Below are 17,015 nucleotides of genomic sequence, written 5' to 3' on the forward strand. Positions count from 1 at the left end.
GTAATTCTCATAAGACTATGTACCTGTGGGCCCATGCCACCCATCCCTCGAGGGGGGTTCATTCTCATTGGACCTCCCATGTTTGGATGTCCTGTACAAGGTGAGAAGGAAAGAGTTATTACTAATCTGTCATTACATTGCTGACCAAAACAGCAGCACCTCCATACACAAAAAGTAGCCATCTCAAATGAATTATAGCCTGGAGTCATGTTGCATAGTCTTATTATATTATGTGGGCGGCCATTTTTGTTGGGCATGACTGATATTGCAGTTATGCCAATCCAATAACTGATGTTTCACTTAATTTCATGTGTTTTGGATTCCATAGCGGGGGTTTTTTTCAACACTTTTTTCAATGTGTACAGTTTTAAGAAATAAAATGCCATTAAATGAATAAAAATACAATTGTATAGGTCATGAAATATATATAACTCATGAAACCCATCAATCACCATTATGAAATATTGAATACATAATATACTGCAATAAATAATAAACTGTAATTACAAATATTAGATGTCATAGAGATTTCCCATTTCATTAAATACATATATTCACCATCAAATATTTAATAAATTCAATTCACTGGACAATTACATAGATAAGTTTTTTATTATTTTGATTATCTATTTAATCGTACCTATAGTAACATCATGCTCAATGACTTGACCATGTCTAATACTCTCTGCAGTTGAGTAACTAAACATCCCCTGGCTGCTGCAGGAGGAAGTACATCATGTTGGTTGGTACCTTGAGGTCTGGTGGGGTCCAGGCTGTTTGGCAGGAGGGGCTGTGACCCGGGGATGCTCCCTGGCGGCTGATTTGGCATACGAAGTGCGGGCCTTGGCCCACCTGGGTATCGCGGTGACATAAATGGCTGCAAAAAAAAAAAAGATGAATGAAACATTAATTTAATTAACCTAAAATACAAAAACAAAAAGGTACATTTCCATGGCACATAGTATTTAGTTTAGATGAATGGGGCCCTGAGTCAGTAGGGGGAGCTGTTGTAATGCAGAACAACGCACAGACAAGTGCTTTTGGTTACATTCCCTATAAAGGATGCACTTAATCTGGCTTTGGGACCTCAGGTGGCAAAATCCATTAGAATGAAAGTAAAGGAGGGTGAATGTAAGGAAAAACACAACAGTAACTTTGGGAGCAAGCTGGAATTTATACCTTGTAAATAAAGCAAACTCAAAAGATGTACGGGAGCTTGTTTGGTAAAGAGCCTATTATCATGTTTGAAAAAACTGTTTTTCAGTCCTGGCTTCCAACCAGTCGCAATAGGCAGGCCAAAGGACTCTAACAATTTGCCGTCTGTGCAAACACATATTGCCGCCCGAGCAGCTGTGCAACACTATTTTCAGCCTCAGCAATGACTTAACTTGTCATTTAGTCACTGCAATGCTGCTGCTTTGTGGGAGACACACAACCCGCAGTGTATGACAATATGACTGCCAGCTCTAATGCACATTGGTATAGTATGCTGGTTATATATTCTTACTACTGCAATATTTGCATACAGTTAATTCTAGGGCTACTCTGATCAGGGTGTTATGCTGCCGATACCGATCATCCAGGACTGTCAATATGATACCATTTGTCAATGGGGGAACAGTCAGGACAATTCCAAGGTCCCTTTATTGCCCAGGGTCATCCGTTCTACTGGCTATATGATATGAAAAAAGGAACCATAAAATCACCTTAGTTTAAAAATACATTATTTCACTGGTGAAACTTACAGGATGACACGCCTTCTTTAAGGAGACTTTGGATGTATGAGTACACTGGCGGAGTTCTAGCAGAATTGTGAGTGAGAGAACACTCATTGAACCTGGTGTCTTCCACCACTGAGAAAGGCAAATTCTCGTCCGATGAATTCAATTATTTTTCGTGTTACTTTCTGACTGTCATCACATATGGGCGAGCGTGGTCACAAAGCTGCATGAGTTGCTGTTTGACTGAGTGAGGGCCGCAGCATCATGAGAAAAAACTAGTTATGTCTTTCATGTAAAGCGGTTATTATAGTGTGGTGGTAAAATTTTACTCAGTGGTTATGGTGATGGTGTACATTCCTAATTTGAAAACACTGCATGAAAGGAATGCATTCATGTAAATATATAAGTTGACACTTAGGCGTTAGGTACGCCTACGTATGCTGTTCATCACCACAAAAATATACACCAAAATTTAAAATATTCTTTTATTTATGTTTTTGGTATTGCTTCTATTTTTTGGAATTTGTGTTTTTGATGTATTTTTTTTTACATAGATTTCTAAAAAATAATTAGATTTTTATTTATTTACTCATTTTATTGTAGTATTTTTAATTTTTTATTCAGTTTATTTTATTGATTTCATTTTATTTTATTTGGATTAATTTACTTACTTATGGGTTTATTTTAATTTTATTATTTTGATTTTTTAAAATATATTTAATGATATGTTATTTTATTTTTGTTCATTTTGATGTACCTGTGTACTTTTGTTTGATTATGTGCTCCTATTTAAAAATTTATTTGGATTTTTTGTTACACTAATCCAAGTATGCTGCTGCTGCAGTGAAACTGTAATTCCCCCATTGTGGGACTAATAAAAAAGCATATTTTTATTGCACTATATTATATTTACGCATCAATATTTACATGTGAGCGACTTATGCAACCCCAATGTGACCTAAAATTGATTCACCCCCTTTTTTCCTCTGCTGTTTTCTCCTACATTTCCCTTCTTCCTCTCCTCCGTGACCAAGATACGGTGGGTTTATGCTGTGTTGCAATATTAATGCACTATTGATGGACTATGGTAGGGCGAGTGCCTGGCTGAGAGGTGGGGGTGTGGAGGAGGGAGAGAGGAGAAGCCCCCTCCAGATGCATCTCCGCCCCTTACGGCCTGGCTGCCTCTGCTAAATTATTCATCCGTTTGCTTGAGTGTGTGAATACAGCAGTGTGTGAAGGGTCTTTACCTGTCCGTGAGGTCCCATCATGGGATTGCTCGGGTTGTGTGGGGGTGGCTGTGTATGGGGGGAGGGCTGTGATCCTGGAGGTCCCTGGGGAAGAAGACACATGATTGTCAATAAAAGTCTGCAAAATAGAATGCAATCAATATACTGTAGTACTGAGTGTTTCTGTTTTTAATAGAAAAGTGGTAAACGTCTTTTTCACTTTTATGACCATGATGACAAATGCTAAAATGTACAGTTAATCAAAGTTTTATGATGGTTTGACCCCGGAACAGGGTAATTGTATTTGAATTGGTTTTGATGAGGACCTCTTTGCACAAGTGTCCTCGTCTGACAAGGACCGCTGTCCTTATCTGTCACTATCAGGTAACACTACAGGTGTATGCAAGGGAAAACAGGACACTCTGGTCTCAGGTGTATGTTTTGTGGTGCGCCATCAACAAGTGTTGCGTCTAACATGGCCTTGAAAAGCCAACTGGATTATGGGATTACTTGCAATATAACCCAAGACACACAAACACATGGATGTGTGCTGGTTGCATGTTGTCAAACTGACAGAGGTGAAGAGTCATTAATTTTCTACCACTTATCCTCACGTGGGTCGCTGGGGGTGCTGGAGCCTATCCCAGCTATCCAAGAGGCGGGGTGCACCCTGGACTGGTTGCCAGCCAATCACAGTGCACATTTAGACAAACAGGCTGTTATTTCCAAAAATCATTATATATACACAGTAACAACTTGTTTTTTTTTTTTACTTTAATAAAGATTTGGTGTGCATGTCTTTGACTGTCTATTGCAGTAATAGAACCAATGTTGTATTAGCACTAAGTAGAAAACTGCTCAGCCAGCGGAAGGCAAGGTAGGTTTATTTACAGAGCAGAATTTGTACACAAAGTAATTCAAAGTGCTTTACAGAAAAGAAGGGTAAAAGCATCTCTTCAAACATATAATCATGATGTAAGATTCCATAAAATCATTCTATAAAACTACAAATTAATTGAAAGTGAAGAATGGAGGTGAAATACTTTCATGTGTCATATGCATAGGTGAATAGAAGTGTTTTCAGCCTGGATTTGAAAATCTTCTGGAAGACTGTTCCAGATTCTGACAGCCCAAAACTAAAACGCAGCCTCACCATGTTTAGTCCTGACTCTGGGCACCCGCAGGAGACCAGTCTCTTAGAGTCTGAGATGGTTCATATGACTCCAATATGTTAGAGATAATGTTTTTCACCAAGAGCTGTGTAGTGCAACCAAAGAGCATGCATTTTGTATCATCAGGAGGTTTCCTACAGCCGCAGGCAATGTTTTCTAGGATCTGGCGCTTATTGGAGAGTCTGGTTGCTATTTGCTTTTGCAGTGGTGTAACATTGGATGATATTAAAAATAGAGTATATCCACCATTGTATTAGATTATTTTCTAATACTAATAAGCCTTTTTTGATATTGGCTTCAAGTAGATTATCCAGGTGTCCCAAACGAAGTGTCAGAGTGACTGTGCCTATATTCAAAAATGCAATTTAAGGATCAACCCTAATTGGCTTATGCAGTCTTGTTCCCCTCCCTTCCTGCCAGGAAGCCAACCTGCCTGAGTGACAGCTGGAAACGTTCCCAAATTGCCAGCTCCACTGCGTAAAAAGAGGCTTTTGGCAGGAGAGATGAGCACAGAGAAAGATGAGAACAATGTTGCAAAAAAAAAAAAGCCCACAAGTCTAGTCGAGGAATCTGCAAGCAAATGCAGGTGCTTCCTCTCGCCTTGCAGTCCTGCTGTCTCCAGTAAAAGCCGCTTATTAAGCAGACAAACAACTGAAAGCTATACCCCTGTGTTATGAAAACGTTGGTTTAGTTGGACATGCAGTGTCGTCAGGATGTGTTGGCACTGTGGTGACATCCTAGTGCTGCTGTGTGTGTGTGTTTGGGTTGGTTAACACCTGCTGTCGTGGCCCACTCTGTCTCTCAGCAGGTTCACGCTGGGGCTAATGCAGCACGAGCTCTGTCTGACCTCAGAGGTTATTGTGGTTGCCAAGCCAGCCAGCCAGCCAGTTTGTGTGTGTCTAACAAGACACCCCTGCAGGGTCTGGCTGCACTGACCCAGATGCAGCTTCTCTGCTATACACACAGACACACACACGCACGCACACACACCCTAGTTTTCGTCACTTGGGAGGACACTGGCTTTGACATTTCTAGCGCTGAGCTCCAGCTTCATGCCTGACTTCAACACTAACCTTTGATTCACTGTTTCGTCTATTATTCAGTTCTGAAAATCACATTTCAGTAGCTTGGCTTGTAGGGATAACATGATAAATATCTTGCAGGGGAACCTCCAAGCCCCGCAAGTTGTACAATTTGCAGTTCAACCACTCCTGGAAAAATCAAAAGCCAAAACAAATTTGCATTGTTCAACTTTGAGGAATAAAACTTCTAACTGTTCAGTGAGCATCCAACATATTAAGCTTGGCTTTTTTTTTGCTATGCTACAACAGAAGGGAATCAGCGATTTGCAAAGAGAACAAATGTGATGTAACCATAGAACCAATGTGCTGTGCTGTCAGTGGGGTTGTGCAAATCAAGCGCTCCTTTTCTTCTACGTGTGACGTCCTGTAAAAAAACATAGCGTATATCGTATGGGACATCACCACTGCCACAGCTAGCTAATGCTACCTAATGCAACAAGTGAAAAAAACATCAACCTTGGCATGGCAGCAAACAACTCCAAGCCATGGTTTGTACTTCTGGGTCTCCGCTAGTATTTGCAAATTACAATATTTTGTTAGCTGCTCAGGAATTGTTTGATGTCTTCTTCAGTGATCACTATTAACTTCAAATTAGCATCATAATCTTGCTGCTGGTTTGCACAAATATGTGTTATTCCCACGTTTTACAAAGGAGAAAAATACCACCTTATATTTGTGTCAATACAGTAATTTACTTTCCACAATTCACTGTACTTTTTGGCTCCTTAGTTACTAACTTTTCCCTGTCCTCTCAAAGGGAGACCCTCAATATGACTGTGCAAACTGATTCATGCCCCTACAGCATGAGTAATAGCCTGCACACACACACACTCCTCCCCATAATATGCCATTATGCAGCACAGTGCCACTGCTGACTGGGCCTCCGCGGGCCTTCCTGCCATTACATGTGAATGGGCCAGCATACGGCCTTTATGACTGCACTGTTCCCTCTACAGGTCCCTGCAGAGAGGGGGGCAGAGAAAAAACACTACAATTGTCACAGAGGTGTACACGGGCCAAGTGTATGTGTTTGTGTATTTGTGGAGGATGGGTATGTGTGTGTGTGTGTGTGTGGACATGGGGAGCGTTAAATGAAGCAATTAATAAAATCATTTTCTATCCCGGCTAAGGAGATAACAGCTTGGCACAGGACCACAAAGCCCCCCTTGCCCTTCCACCACTCGATTCAGCTTAAGGAAGACTCACAACATCCGTTTTGGACCATGTGCATTATTAGGGATGGAGGAGATGTTTAGCTGTTGTCACTAGAGGGCAGTGTGTAGCTGCAGTCAAGCTATTAGCACTACACACATACACACACACACACACACACACACACACAATAAGAATACAAAGCAGCCTGCATCACTGAACACAACAAACAAAGCCAGGAGGAACAGCACACACACACACACACACACACACACACATTGTCACTCCTTGCTAACATTCCAGAGAGCTCTCCAGCTAGGTCCCAATATATATAAGCAGGATGACAAGATGACAACATACTATCAGGACTGTTTTGTAGCTGACAGAGAGACAGTTAAACATGATAGAAAAGCAGGAAACCATCTATGGAAATTGGAAGACGCAGTAACGCAGTAGACGCAGTAGTAGGGTGGTTCGTCACCTCGGGACAAAAAGATTCCAGGTTTAAATCTTGGTTCGGGGCCCAAAAACACGTTATTTACATCCACTGAGGACTATGTATGTTGACATGACAAAGACATGAAAACAGCAATGTTTATTAAAATCCATCCATCCATTTTCTATACCGCTTATCCTCACGAGGGTCACAGGCATGCTGGAGCCTATCCCAGTCTTCGGGCGAGAGGCGGGGTATACCCCGGACTGGTCGCCAGCCAATCACAGGGCACATTTAGACAAACAACCATTCACACTCACAATTTGGAGTCACCAATTAACCTAACAAGCATGTTTTTGGAATGTGGGAGGAAACCGGAGTAACCGGAGAAAACCCACGCACACACAGGGAGAACATGCAAACTCCACACAGAGATGCACAAGCGGGGGAATCGAACCCGGGTCTTCTAGCTGCGTGGCCTGCACAAATATATACATGTGCATGCAAAGTAGTCAAGAATGCGATTGCTCCTCCTGCCAGTTATTAATGATAACCACAACCTTGCATAAAAGAATAATCAAAAAGCCTCAAAATAATCTATAAAATCAAAGTCCCTGTTACACTCGCTCATGCCCAGCCGCAGCTAGCATCTTGTATTCAATAACCTTGCCATTTATTAACGCTTTAGCACAATAGACCGAAGACTGCTGGGATAGGCTCCAGCACCCCCGCGACCCTCGTGAGGAAAAGCGGTAGAAAATGAATGAATTAATGAATGAAACAGACTCAAAGTAATCAGCAAAATCAAAGCACATGGTGCGTTTGGTCATGTACAGCCACATAGTCGTACTATGTGCGTGTCACATAACTTATGTCACCACTCATCTGGCCAGTTATTAATGATAACAGCCATCTAACACAATAGAAATAAACATAATGCTTCATGCTTGCTCATGCATGGTCACAGGTTCACACAACATACATGAACTATAAATCATCATCATCATCATAGTGATCGCTTCTCCAGCCAGTTCGATAACTGCCACCATGTACAATAGAAATTGACAAAAAGACTTGAATCCAACCACAACGTCAAAGCCCATAGTATAGTACAATTGACCATGCATGACCACATGTTCATGAATCATGCGATCACCAGTTAGCAACAGTCAATTTGCATCATAGAAATAAACAGAAAGACGAACAAATCCACAGTCATTCCAAGTGAAGTTATATGACACTACGTTGTGATCCGACTGATCAATGCCGACATCAGTCTTTTGATACACGCCTTTACTTTACCTAGAGCAGGTGTCTCTCTTAATTCGCCACGTGCACGGCACACGTCCTGTTTGATCATGAACACCTCCTTAAACGCCGCCTTTGATACTCGTGCCGCTTGTTCTTAAAGTGTGTAATCAAACTTAATCCTCTTGTTGTGTGCTTTTGTTGTTTTGGCGTCGCCCCAAAAGAGCTGCAATTACCTGGACTACAAAAACACACACCGACCTGGACTCTTTGGCAAGAAAAGCCATGATGTCCTAAAAGTCAGGTTTAAAAAGCCTGAATGACATAGCTATTATTTATTCATTACTACTATCGTTTTGCTTTGTCAATGGAGTTGGTGGCAGCACTTCTTATGGCAAGAAGGTTCTGCTTTTAAATCCTGGTTTGAATCTCTCTATGTAGAATTTGCATTACATTGCAGTGCATGATTTTTGTTTTTAAATTCATTCATTCATTCATTCATGGGGGTGCTGGAGCCTATCCCAGTTGTCGTTGGGCAAGAGGCGGGGTACACCCTGGACTGGTCGCCAGCCAATCACAGGGCACATATAGACAAACAACCGTTCACACTCACATTCATACCTATGGACAATTTGGAGTCGCCAATTAACCTAGCATGTTTTTGGAATGTGGGAGGAAACCGGAGTACCCGGAGAAAACCCACGCATGCACAGGGAGAACATGCAAACTCCACACAGAGATGGCCGAGAGTGTGATTGAACTCGGGTCTCCTTGTTGTGAGGTCTGTACGCTAACCACTCGACCGCCGCGCAGCCCCTAGTTTTTAAATGCCACTGAAAAAATATTATGAATGCGTCTTCTGATGTCTTTCCGTGCACTCTGTCATTAAATTTAGTCACCCCTCCACACTATCTCCCCTCTGCCCGTCCTCCCCCGAGGGCCATGATGCAGCAGTGATGGAGAGGAGGTTTATATACACACCCCTTAGACCATCACATCATCTTATTTTGAGGTTGCATGTATCATTTATCCAAGTTTTTGGTGCACCACTGAGGTGGTATAGTCCTCCCACTGTAGTTTTACCTCTCCCCACAGGATTGTAGCCAACAACAATGGAAGGGTCGCCTATGTTAATTACCTTGGTAGCACAGCGGGGTTAAAAAAAAAAAAAGGAAAAAAGCCAACAGTGTACATAACGGATCTCACAACCCACACGTTTTGGTGAGTAAGCATGTGCCACTAAAAGCAGCGTGTGTGAGAAAATAATAGTTCCAAAAAGACAAGAATGAAGGAGAAAAATGCCGGAATGAAATCCGTGGCACCAAGTTGTGAAAGGAAGGCAAACATTTAACAGTACCAGAAAAGCACTCACTCGAGTGGCAGACCTCCCCCAAATGTGGAAAGTTGGTACAATAAGAGTTGAAAACTTGTTCCATGAATAAAAGTGAAAGTGCATTCAGACCACACGGCACTCATCCATGATTCAACATGTTTGCTTGTGTCATCACTTCATAACACAACACTGCTTACTGCAATTTTCCTGAACTTTTGGATCATTTTCAATGGTTGTGTTTATTTATATAAGATGATGCTAATAACTGGTAGAAGGAGCAATGACATTATATGCCCCATCTACAGTACGTTGTGTGCCGCCGCACTTTTTTTGTTATGGTTATTTCTATCATTAAAATTGGCGGTTAACATTAATTATCAGAAAGAGTAATACAATTTTTACATGACACATGTACACTGTGTGCTCATGTGCTGTGACTTTGTGGATTATTTTGAGTCGGTTTGATTTCCTAATGGTTATTTATTTAGGCAAAGTGGCCATTATCATTAATAACTGGTGTGTGTCTGCATTTTTACATGTTTTCTTGGCATTTACACAAAATAATAAAGTTGTCATAAATAAAATGCTTTTATAATGTGTAATAATAATAATCTATAATCTGCTTTGACTTCATGGATAATTGTCTAGTCATTTTGGTTATTTCTAATGTTTATTTACATTTATTTACATTCATTCATTCAACTAGTGATAGGAGCCATTGCATTAATTATGACACATCTACTGTATGTCATATGCCGACCCCTGAATTGACATTGTGGATTATTTTGAGCTGTTGTGTTTATTTCTAATGGTCACTTATATTTTGCAAGGTGGCGGTTATCATTAATAACTGTCGAGAGCACAGCTCGCATGAATTATATGACACATCTGCATTGTATACTTGTGTGCTTTGACTTTGTGGATTATTTTGAATCATTTGGTTTTCCTAATGGTACTTGTATTATGCAAAGTGGCCGTTATCATGAATAACTGGTGTGTGGGGCATTTTTACATTTTACACACAACAATAAAGTCTGCATCATAAATAAAATGCTTGTATTTAATCTCAATTCAATTCAGGCTTGTTTCTGTTCTCTTGTTTTCCTTCCTATATGTGGAGCTAAACAGGGAAGCGCATGAATGTGCTTGAACTAAACCATCCATTCCTCTTGTTACTGCCCTGTCTCCCCTTCTGCCATTCTGTCTGTCCGTCTCACTGCCGTTCTGCCTGTCTTACTGACTGTCATGCACACAGGGTCTATTTATGGAAAGCCATGTCACTCACGCAACACCATCACCATCAGATAGCTTTCTCCCTGGCCCCGCTCACTGCTCATACATCATTAACATTCTCCACGACCCCAACACGCACACACATACACGCACACACATATTAAAGCACAAGGACATGCATGCAAATGACTATACAGCAAACGCTATGCATGGACACATCCTACCCGGCCAATGAGAATGAATAATACTAAGTCAGAAGGTGCGTTTATCTTTCAGTTCTCACTATTTAATAACAGTTTGAGATTTACAGTGCAAATACATAAAAAGGCTGTCTTGATATTAAAAGGCAAGGTTTAGAGCATAACCGATGACATCACAAATAGTTAATCCCGGTCAAATACTAATCTTAATCTTAATTCCAATGTGGAAATTTGCAGCCTTTATGAAAAAAAATGGACGCCAGCAAAGGTACATCAATTGACATCACAATTACATACTCAGGATTTAAACCTTTAAAAATAAATGCCACTCTCCATGTCAACTTAATATCATATTTAGTTTAGTTCGTTAATTCCCATTTGGTCAGGAACTCAGCTCAATGTTTCTTCCTTGCCTTCGCCGCCAAAGTGCTTTACTCGCAGTTATCTTTAATGCAATAGATAGCTTCTGTTGTGAATTGGCGCCATATATACTGTAAATACAACTGACTTCTATTACCTTTTTGTTGGAGATATTTTGAGACTTGTTTGATGTGGGTCGAAGCTGTAAAAGGCTCTGTGTGTGTAAGAGTGACCTCGAACAAGACAGCCTTAAGACAACAGTGATGACAGGCAAACTTAGTCAATGTAACACAAACCAAGGGACAACAATCCCGTCTAAAAGCCAAGATAGATATTTGGGATGACTACAGGAAAGCTATGAAGTGCGTCTGACAGAGACAGAGCATCAGGAGTCAACAACTGGGGCTGTGTGACATATGGGTCGGAGGCGGTGGGGACAGAGAAGGGACACATCTGTACAGGGATTAGGACTAAAGGCTAAAGAGGCTAAAAATGAGGAGACAGAAGGATGGGTTTAAGGATGCTATTTGTGGCACCCCCTACGGGATGTGGTCAAAATGCTTTGGAAGACAGGCTAGCATACACAGTCTTCCCTCATTTATCGCGTTTATTTGGTTCCGGACCAGACCGTGATAAGTGATCGCAATTTTGTGCAATATATTAATAAATGGGATATTTTCATAGTTAGAGCATAGAAAACCGGTTCATGACTTTCTAAATGCAATTTTTACCATTATTAGTGCCCTGTACACATGAAACAGCATCCCTATAGTCACCTTTACACTCCTATTATTCTTTGCTTACATCACATTGTGCAACTTTTAAGCGCAGGCTACGAGATGGACACAAGAGTTCAAGTTGTTGCTTTAAGCAGCATGCTATGAGCTAACTAGTTAGCCTCCAATTTCTTTATTATAAACTTAAGAAAGGTTTTCAAACCGAGTGAGGAAGAAGGACAAAGTAAGAAGCCAAAATATTACTACTTCCACATGCAATGGGAGAACTTTAATTTAATATGTCATGTCAGACATGCCATGGCAGACTCCATGCAGTGTTAAGGTAATGTAATGTATGGTAATATCCAATCAGTGTAACATTATTGATGCCTAGTACCCAGGATACTACATATGACTTGTCTTTTAATATTTATTGACTAATCATAGGCCACTTTTGGGGTTTAATAACAGTGCCTCCATTTGGTGTATTCGTCAGACAACTACTCTATTTTTACTACTGACTATAGGTTGGCTGTTCCTGCGACTTATACTCCAGAGTGACTTATAAATGAAAAAACTGTTTATGTTACATAAACACTGGACACGTTTTCTGTTCATGTTTATTTTTTGTATAGCTGAATAATCATTGTGTTAGCATATCTTACACCTATTCAGCCTGTTCTCTATTCTTGTAATCATATTAGAACTTGCCTTCAAGATGGCGTAATGTCTGTTTTGGTCAAGTAGTTTGTAAAATTAATTACCCGCAAAAAATGCGACTTATACTCCAGTGCGACTTATGTTTGTTTTTTTCTTACTAATCATGCATTTTTGGCTTTGTGCAACTTATACTCCGGAGCGACTTATAGTCCAGAAAATACAGTAATAGCACAGGTAAAACAGTAAGGGTCCATGTTGTGACACATTTTCACCAGTGGTTCAGGAGTTGAGCAGTTACACAAACAAATATATATATTGGTGTTCTTACTTGAAAGAAACCTGGGGGCATGGGTCCTCCTGGCATGCCATCGTTGGGTGGCATGTTGCCCATCACTGGACTGGGAGCTGCGGCCGCACTCTGGGGAACACACAAGAAACACACAGGTTTAGCCCGTTGGGGATATAACCATAGGTAGGAAAATGGCGGTACTTGCTGAAATTTATGAGGTTATTTTTGATTGCATTTACCAAATGTGAGAAAGGTTTTTTTTAAAGATTTTAAGTCTATATGAGTGTAGTTGTCTGGTTTATTTGGATTGGGTGTCGTCCACAGGTTTGTCTTCAACTCATGCAGTATTCCAATAAAGCAATAACAGTCTTTTTTAAAAGCGATACAGAATATGGGTGATCTCATGCCAAAACACGGCGAGATCTGAGACCCCGCTAACCTCAACCTGGGCCAATAAAACACGTATTTGTTGGTGGTTAGCGGCAAACAATGGATGAAGGAGGTTGCCTAAAAACACAGCACACGCAGCAAAGAGCATGAAGGACGACAAGAAGGAAAGTGACGGAGCAACATTATGTGGAGACATTTTACTTCTGCAATATACGGGTCAAGACAGGTCCACTATTGGATTTACAATGTATGTGTGTGTAGCATTGTACAAGACTCCACACTATGCAGGTGATGCAGTAGCAAGCAGCAGCAGAAGCAAAAAGGCCTCCCGTCTCCTAGTTGCCATGACAACCCCGACCTCAGCTCCTGCACTTCAGTGCCCATTAAAACCCTCAGGCCGTCAATCAACAGCATGGCTGGGGTAGCGTAGGGAAAGCCAATGAGCTCAATGAGAATGAAGAGGAGAAAGAAAACGGAGTCCATTGTTGCCACTCTCTCTGTGCACACAAACAAGCATAATGCATACGACATACGATGTCCTCCCATCTTGAAACCACATTTTGCTCTAATTTTGAATAATGATGCTGCTTTGAAATCATTAAATCAAAGTCTCATCAATATACAAAATACACAATAACTGTTATTACAGGGACAATACTACAGAAGAGAAACTTGGAAATACATTAGCTTGTAGAGCAGTATGGATTTACTAGCCACTGAAAAACTGTCTACACACAGCCATTAGCCAAATAGCTGACAACACAACAAATAACAAGATCATTGTGTCTTGCCTGTCGGTAGTAGCGGGTGCATGAGTGCTGCCAGCACGGGGTATGCTGTGATTCAGTGAAGGGAAAATTCCAACATGTATATTATTAAACTGCGCCAAATGTTTCCTAGCACGACTCTAAACTAGATACAAATTTCATTTTTGTCGCATTATATACTGAAATTCAAGGGCCAGGTTGATATTTTTTAAAGCACAAGCTAGTAAGTTTTATATACATATATTTCAAGAAAAAACTGCATCTCAGCTTTGCGTTGCAACTGGATGTACAGTAGTGATCCTGGTCACTCTCTCTTGCACCGGATGCAGTCTATCGTCAACAAAGCCTATCGTGTTGTGGCGTTCATGGAGGTTTCTCAGTCCATAAGCCTGGCTATATCACTGTAGTTGTAACCTGGAGACGTTGTTCACGTGATAGATATGGGATGATGCTGGCCTTTTTTGGGCCTTCATATATACTTCCAGAACCAATCCTGAGTATTGCGCAATGTGTATTTTGGTCCATGTTTGCACAGAGACCAACCCCTGTGACAACTCATCATTATCACAACTCATGCCACCATTGGGGGACAGAAATGGTTTTCCATCCCCCTGTTTGAGAAGCACTGCATTAGGTACACCTACACAGTCTAATAATTGTAATACATGTAAGTTAAAAGGTAATCACACTCATTTTACTGTTGCTTAACCCCAAATATATAGAGTATCATCATTTTCACGATATCACGTTACCTTCTTTTTTCTTGGCAAATACGTGTATAATATATGCTAATATTATAGTGCAAAGTATACTGCGATTTCGAGCCTTACTTTAGACTACAGTTGGAGTTCACACTCAAGCTAATGTGAGTAATTGAGCACCGTTGATAATACATGTAACACTTTACTTCAAGTTAAGCTCCATTAGGGTTCAAAGTGGGAAAACAAAGAATATTTAATGCTTCTCTCCTCTCTCTTTTGGCCCCCTGATTGTGATGCTCTTCAGCTCTATAGCAAAGAAGCTGCCTGGCTGCTTGGCTGGCTGGCTGGCTGCCTGGCTGGATGGCCCTCAGACAGCGAATGAGCCTCTCTATCTGTGTAGGGATCAGACTGCTGCTTCCAGGGAGTCATGGATCTGCTGTTATCTGACTCCAGACAAGCAAGGCAGACATACTACTACTACGACCTGCTGGCCACAATAACACTGTCGCTGGTTAAGTGGATGTAGGCCTGTGTCAGATCAGGTAGCAGAGGCTAGAGCACAAGCCTGTCCCTAATTATGAAAATGTTGTCAAGTAATATGTCCCTAGAGCCTGTTTGCGAGCATGAAACGTGAGAAAAAACGATATGTAAATGTAAAGTGCACTACAAATATCGGTAATATGTATGATTATTATTTATAGAATGACATCATGAAGGAAAAACCTCCCTCGTTATTGGACAGGTTGAGATGAGCCCACCCCCATCTATACACCCAACACTTGAGCTTTCACATAGGATAGCTTTGAGGAAACAGAAAGAGAGAGATGCTTCGCTATGCATCTTAAAATAAAGCTCTGCCAACTATCTGTCAGTCAGCTAAAGATGCACGAGCAGGAAGTTTGATCTTTTTGTTATACTGCTTGGAAACAGCAGCGGTCAAACACAGCTCATTAGCATGAAAGCTACATGTGATGCTGGCTTGTTGGACACATGGTGGGAGTCTACTACCGCATATCATTGTAATGTCAGGTTGAATTAATTAGAAAAAATAACCCCTTTTGACTAGAAATTAACATTTTGTTCCATGAATATCCACTTTTGATGGGTATTATTAAAAATTCAACATTTCAAACAGACAGGAAAATTGTTCATCTTTATATAGTCTTTTGTGAACTAATGTACACAGCCCTTAATAACTCAAAATGCACAGTAGAACCATAGGACTTCTATCAGACAATCGGTGAAAAAATATAATGATAATAAATAATGAAATTCATAATAAAATTGTATTCACAAAAAATGCCATTATGAAGTCAATTTTATTTAATTATTTAATATTTAATAAAAATATAATTTATTAATATATAGATTAAATAAAAACAATTTGTGAAAAAGCCATGAAATAATCATGAAATAACAAATAATAATTTGATTACATAAAAAAAATTGAATTTCCATAATGTGAACTTACATCAACTGAGTGAAACAAGTATTGATAGAACTTCATTAAGTGAGTGACTTCAATAGGTGCCTGCCCACACACACACACACACACACACACACACACATTTATTGGCAGTGTTGGTAGTTAATGACCAAAGGTTGCTGATGGCCTGCTGCTCGCCCTGGTGACCCTTCTAACACAGGTGCCCCCCGCTGGCACTGCTCTTTAATTACACACAAACACACCATCATGATCTCCTACACATCCCCACTCGCTTGGCCCGTGCCCTTTCGTCCCATCATTAGGCACGCCATGTCAGGTGGGACGATACAAGAGCATCGGGGCAGACCGTAGACAACACACACTTTAAATGAAACATGCATTTGCAGCTATATGCCTAATTGACGATCATTAACGCTGCTAATTGCTTGGAGGCTAGGGACAAATGTTGTGTGGTAAGCCTCCATTCACAGCTGTTAGCAATAGTTGCTCACTGTTTCTTGTGCCGTACATTGTCTCTTCCCCACATAGGGCATAAATCCTCAGGGGTGAAAAACACCATACAGGGGGTCCTTTAAATCAAGGAGCAGGGCCACATTTCATCAGGTGCTGACATCCACTAATCATAAAGAGGGGGCTGAAAAGAAGCATTGGAAAAAGCAGGTAATACATACAACAGCAAAAAGAAAAGCATCAAAGATTTGACATGTCGCACCTATAGACAAGCAAAAAGTAGTTGCTAAGACAGGATTATATCAAATCTGCTTCTGCCTACTCCTTTACAGACAATTGTAATATATGCAAACCTTCACTTTCCTCAGTGTAACTTCTTAAGTATCTCAGTGACAAATAAAACCATTACCATTGCATGTAATAAAATAAAAA

General features: G+C 40.6%; 1 protein-coding gene across 2 annotated transcripts in view; it reads right to left on the reverse strand.

Moving 5' to 3' along the window:
• Positions 1–17,015, reverse strand: part of ssbp4 (single stranded DNA binding protein 4) — an 85,116-nt gene that overhangs the window by 10,230 nt on the left and 57,871 nt on the right. For both annotated transcript variants that reach the window (XM_058072295.1, XM_058072296.1), the window contains exons 5-8: positions 12,868–12,957; positions 2,969–3,052; positions 751–877; positions 24–91 (exon numbers count right to left, since the gene is read on the reverse strand). In XM_058072295.1, the coding sequence (XP_057928278.1) occupies positions 24–91; positions 751–877; positions 2,969–3,052; positions 12,868–12,957 (369 nt within the window). The remainder of the gene's footprint in view (positions 1–23; positions 92–750; positions 878–2,968; positions 3,053–12,867; positions 12,958–17,015) is intronic.

This window comes from Doryrhamphus excisus, chromosome 5, assembly GCF_030265055.1.
Source record: "Doryrhamphus excisus isolate RoL2022-K1 chromosome 5, RoL_Dexc_1.0, whole genome shotgun sequence".
In the NCBI taxonomy this organism is placed as follows: domain Eukaryota; kingdom Metazoa; phylum Chordata; class Actinopteri; order Syngnathiformes; family Syngnathidae; genus Doryrhamphus; species Doryrhamphus excisus.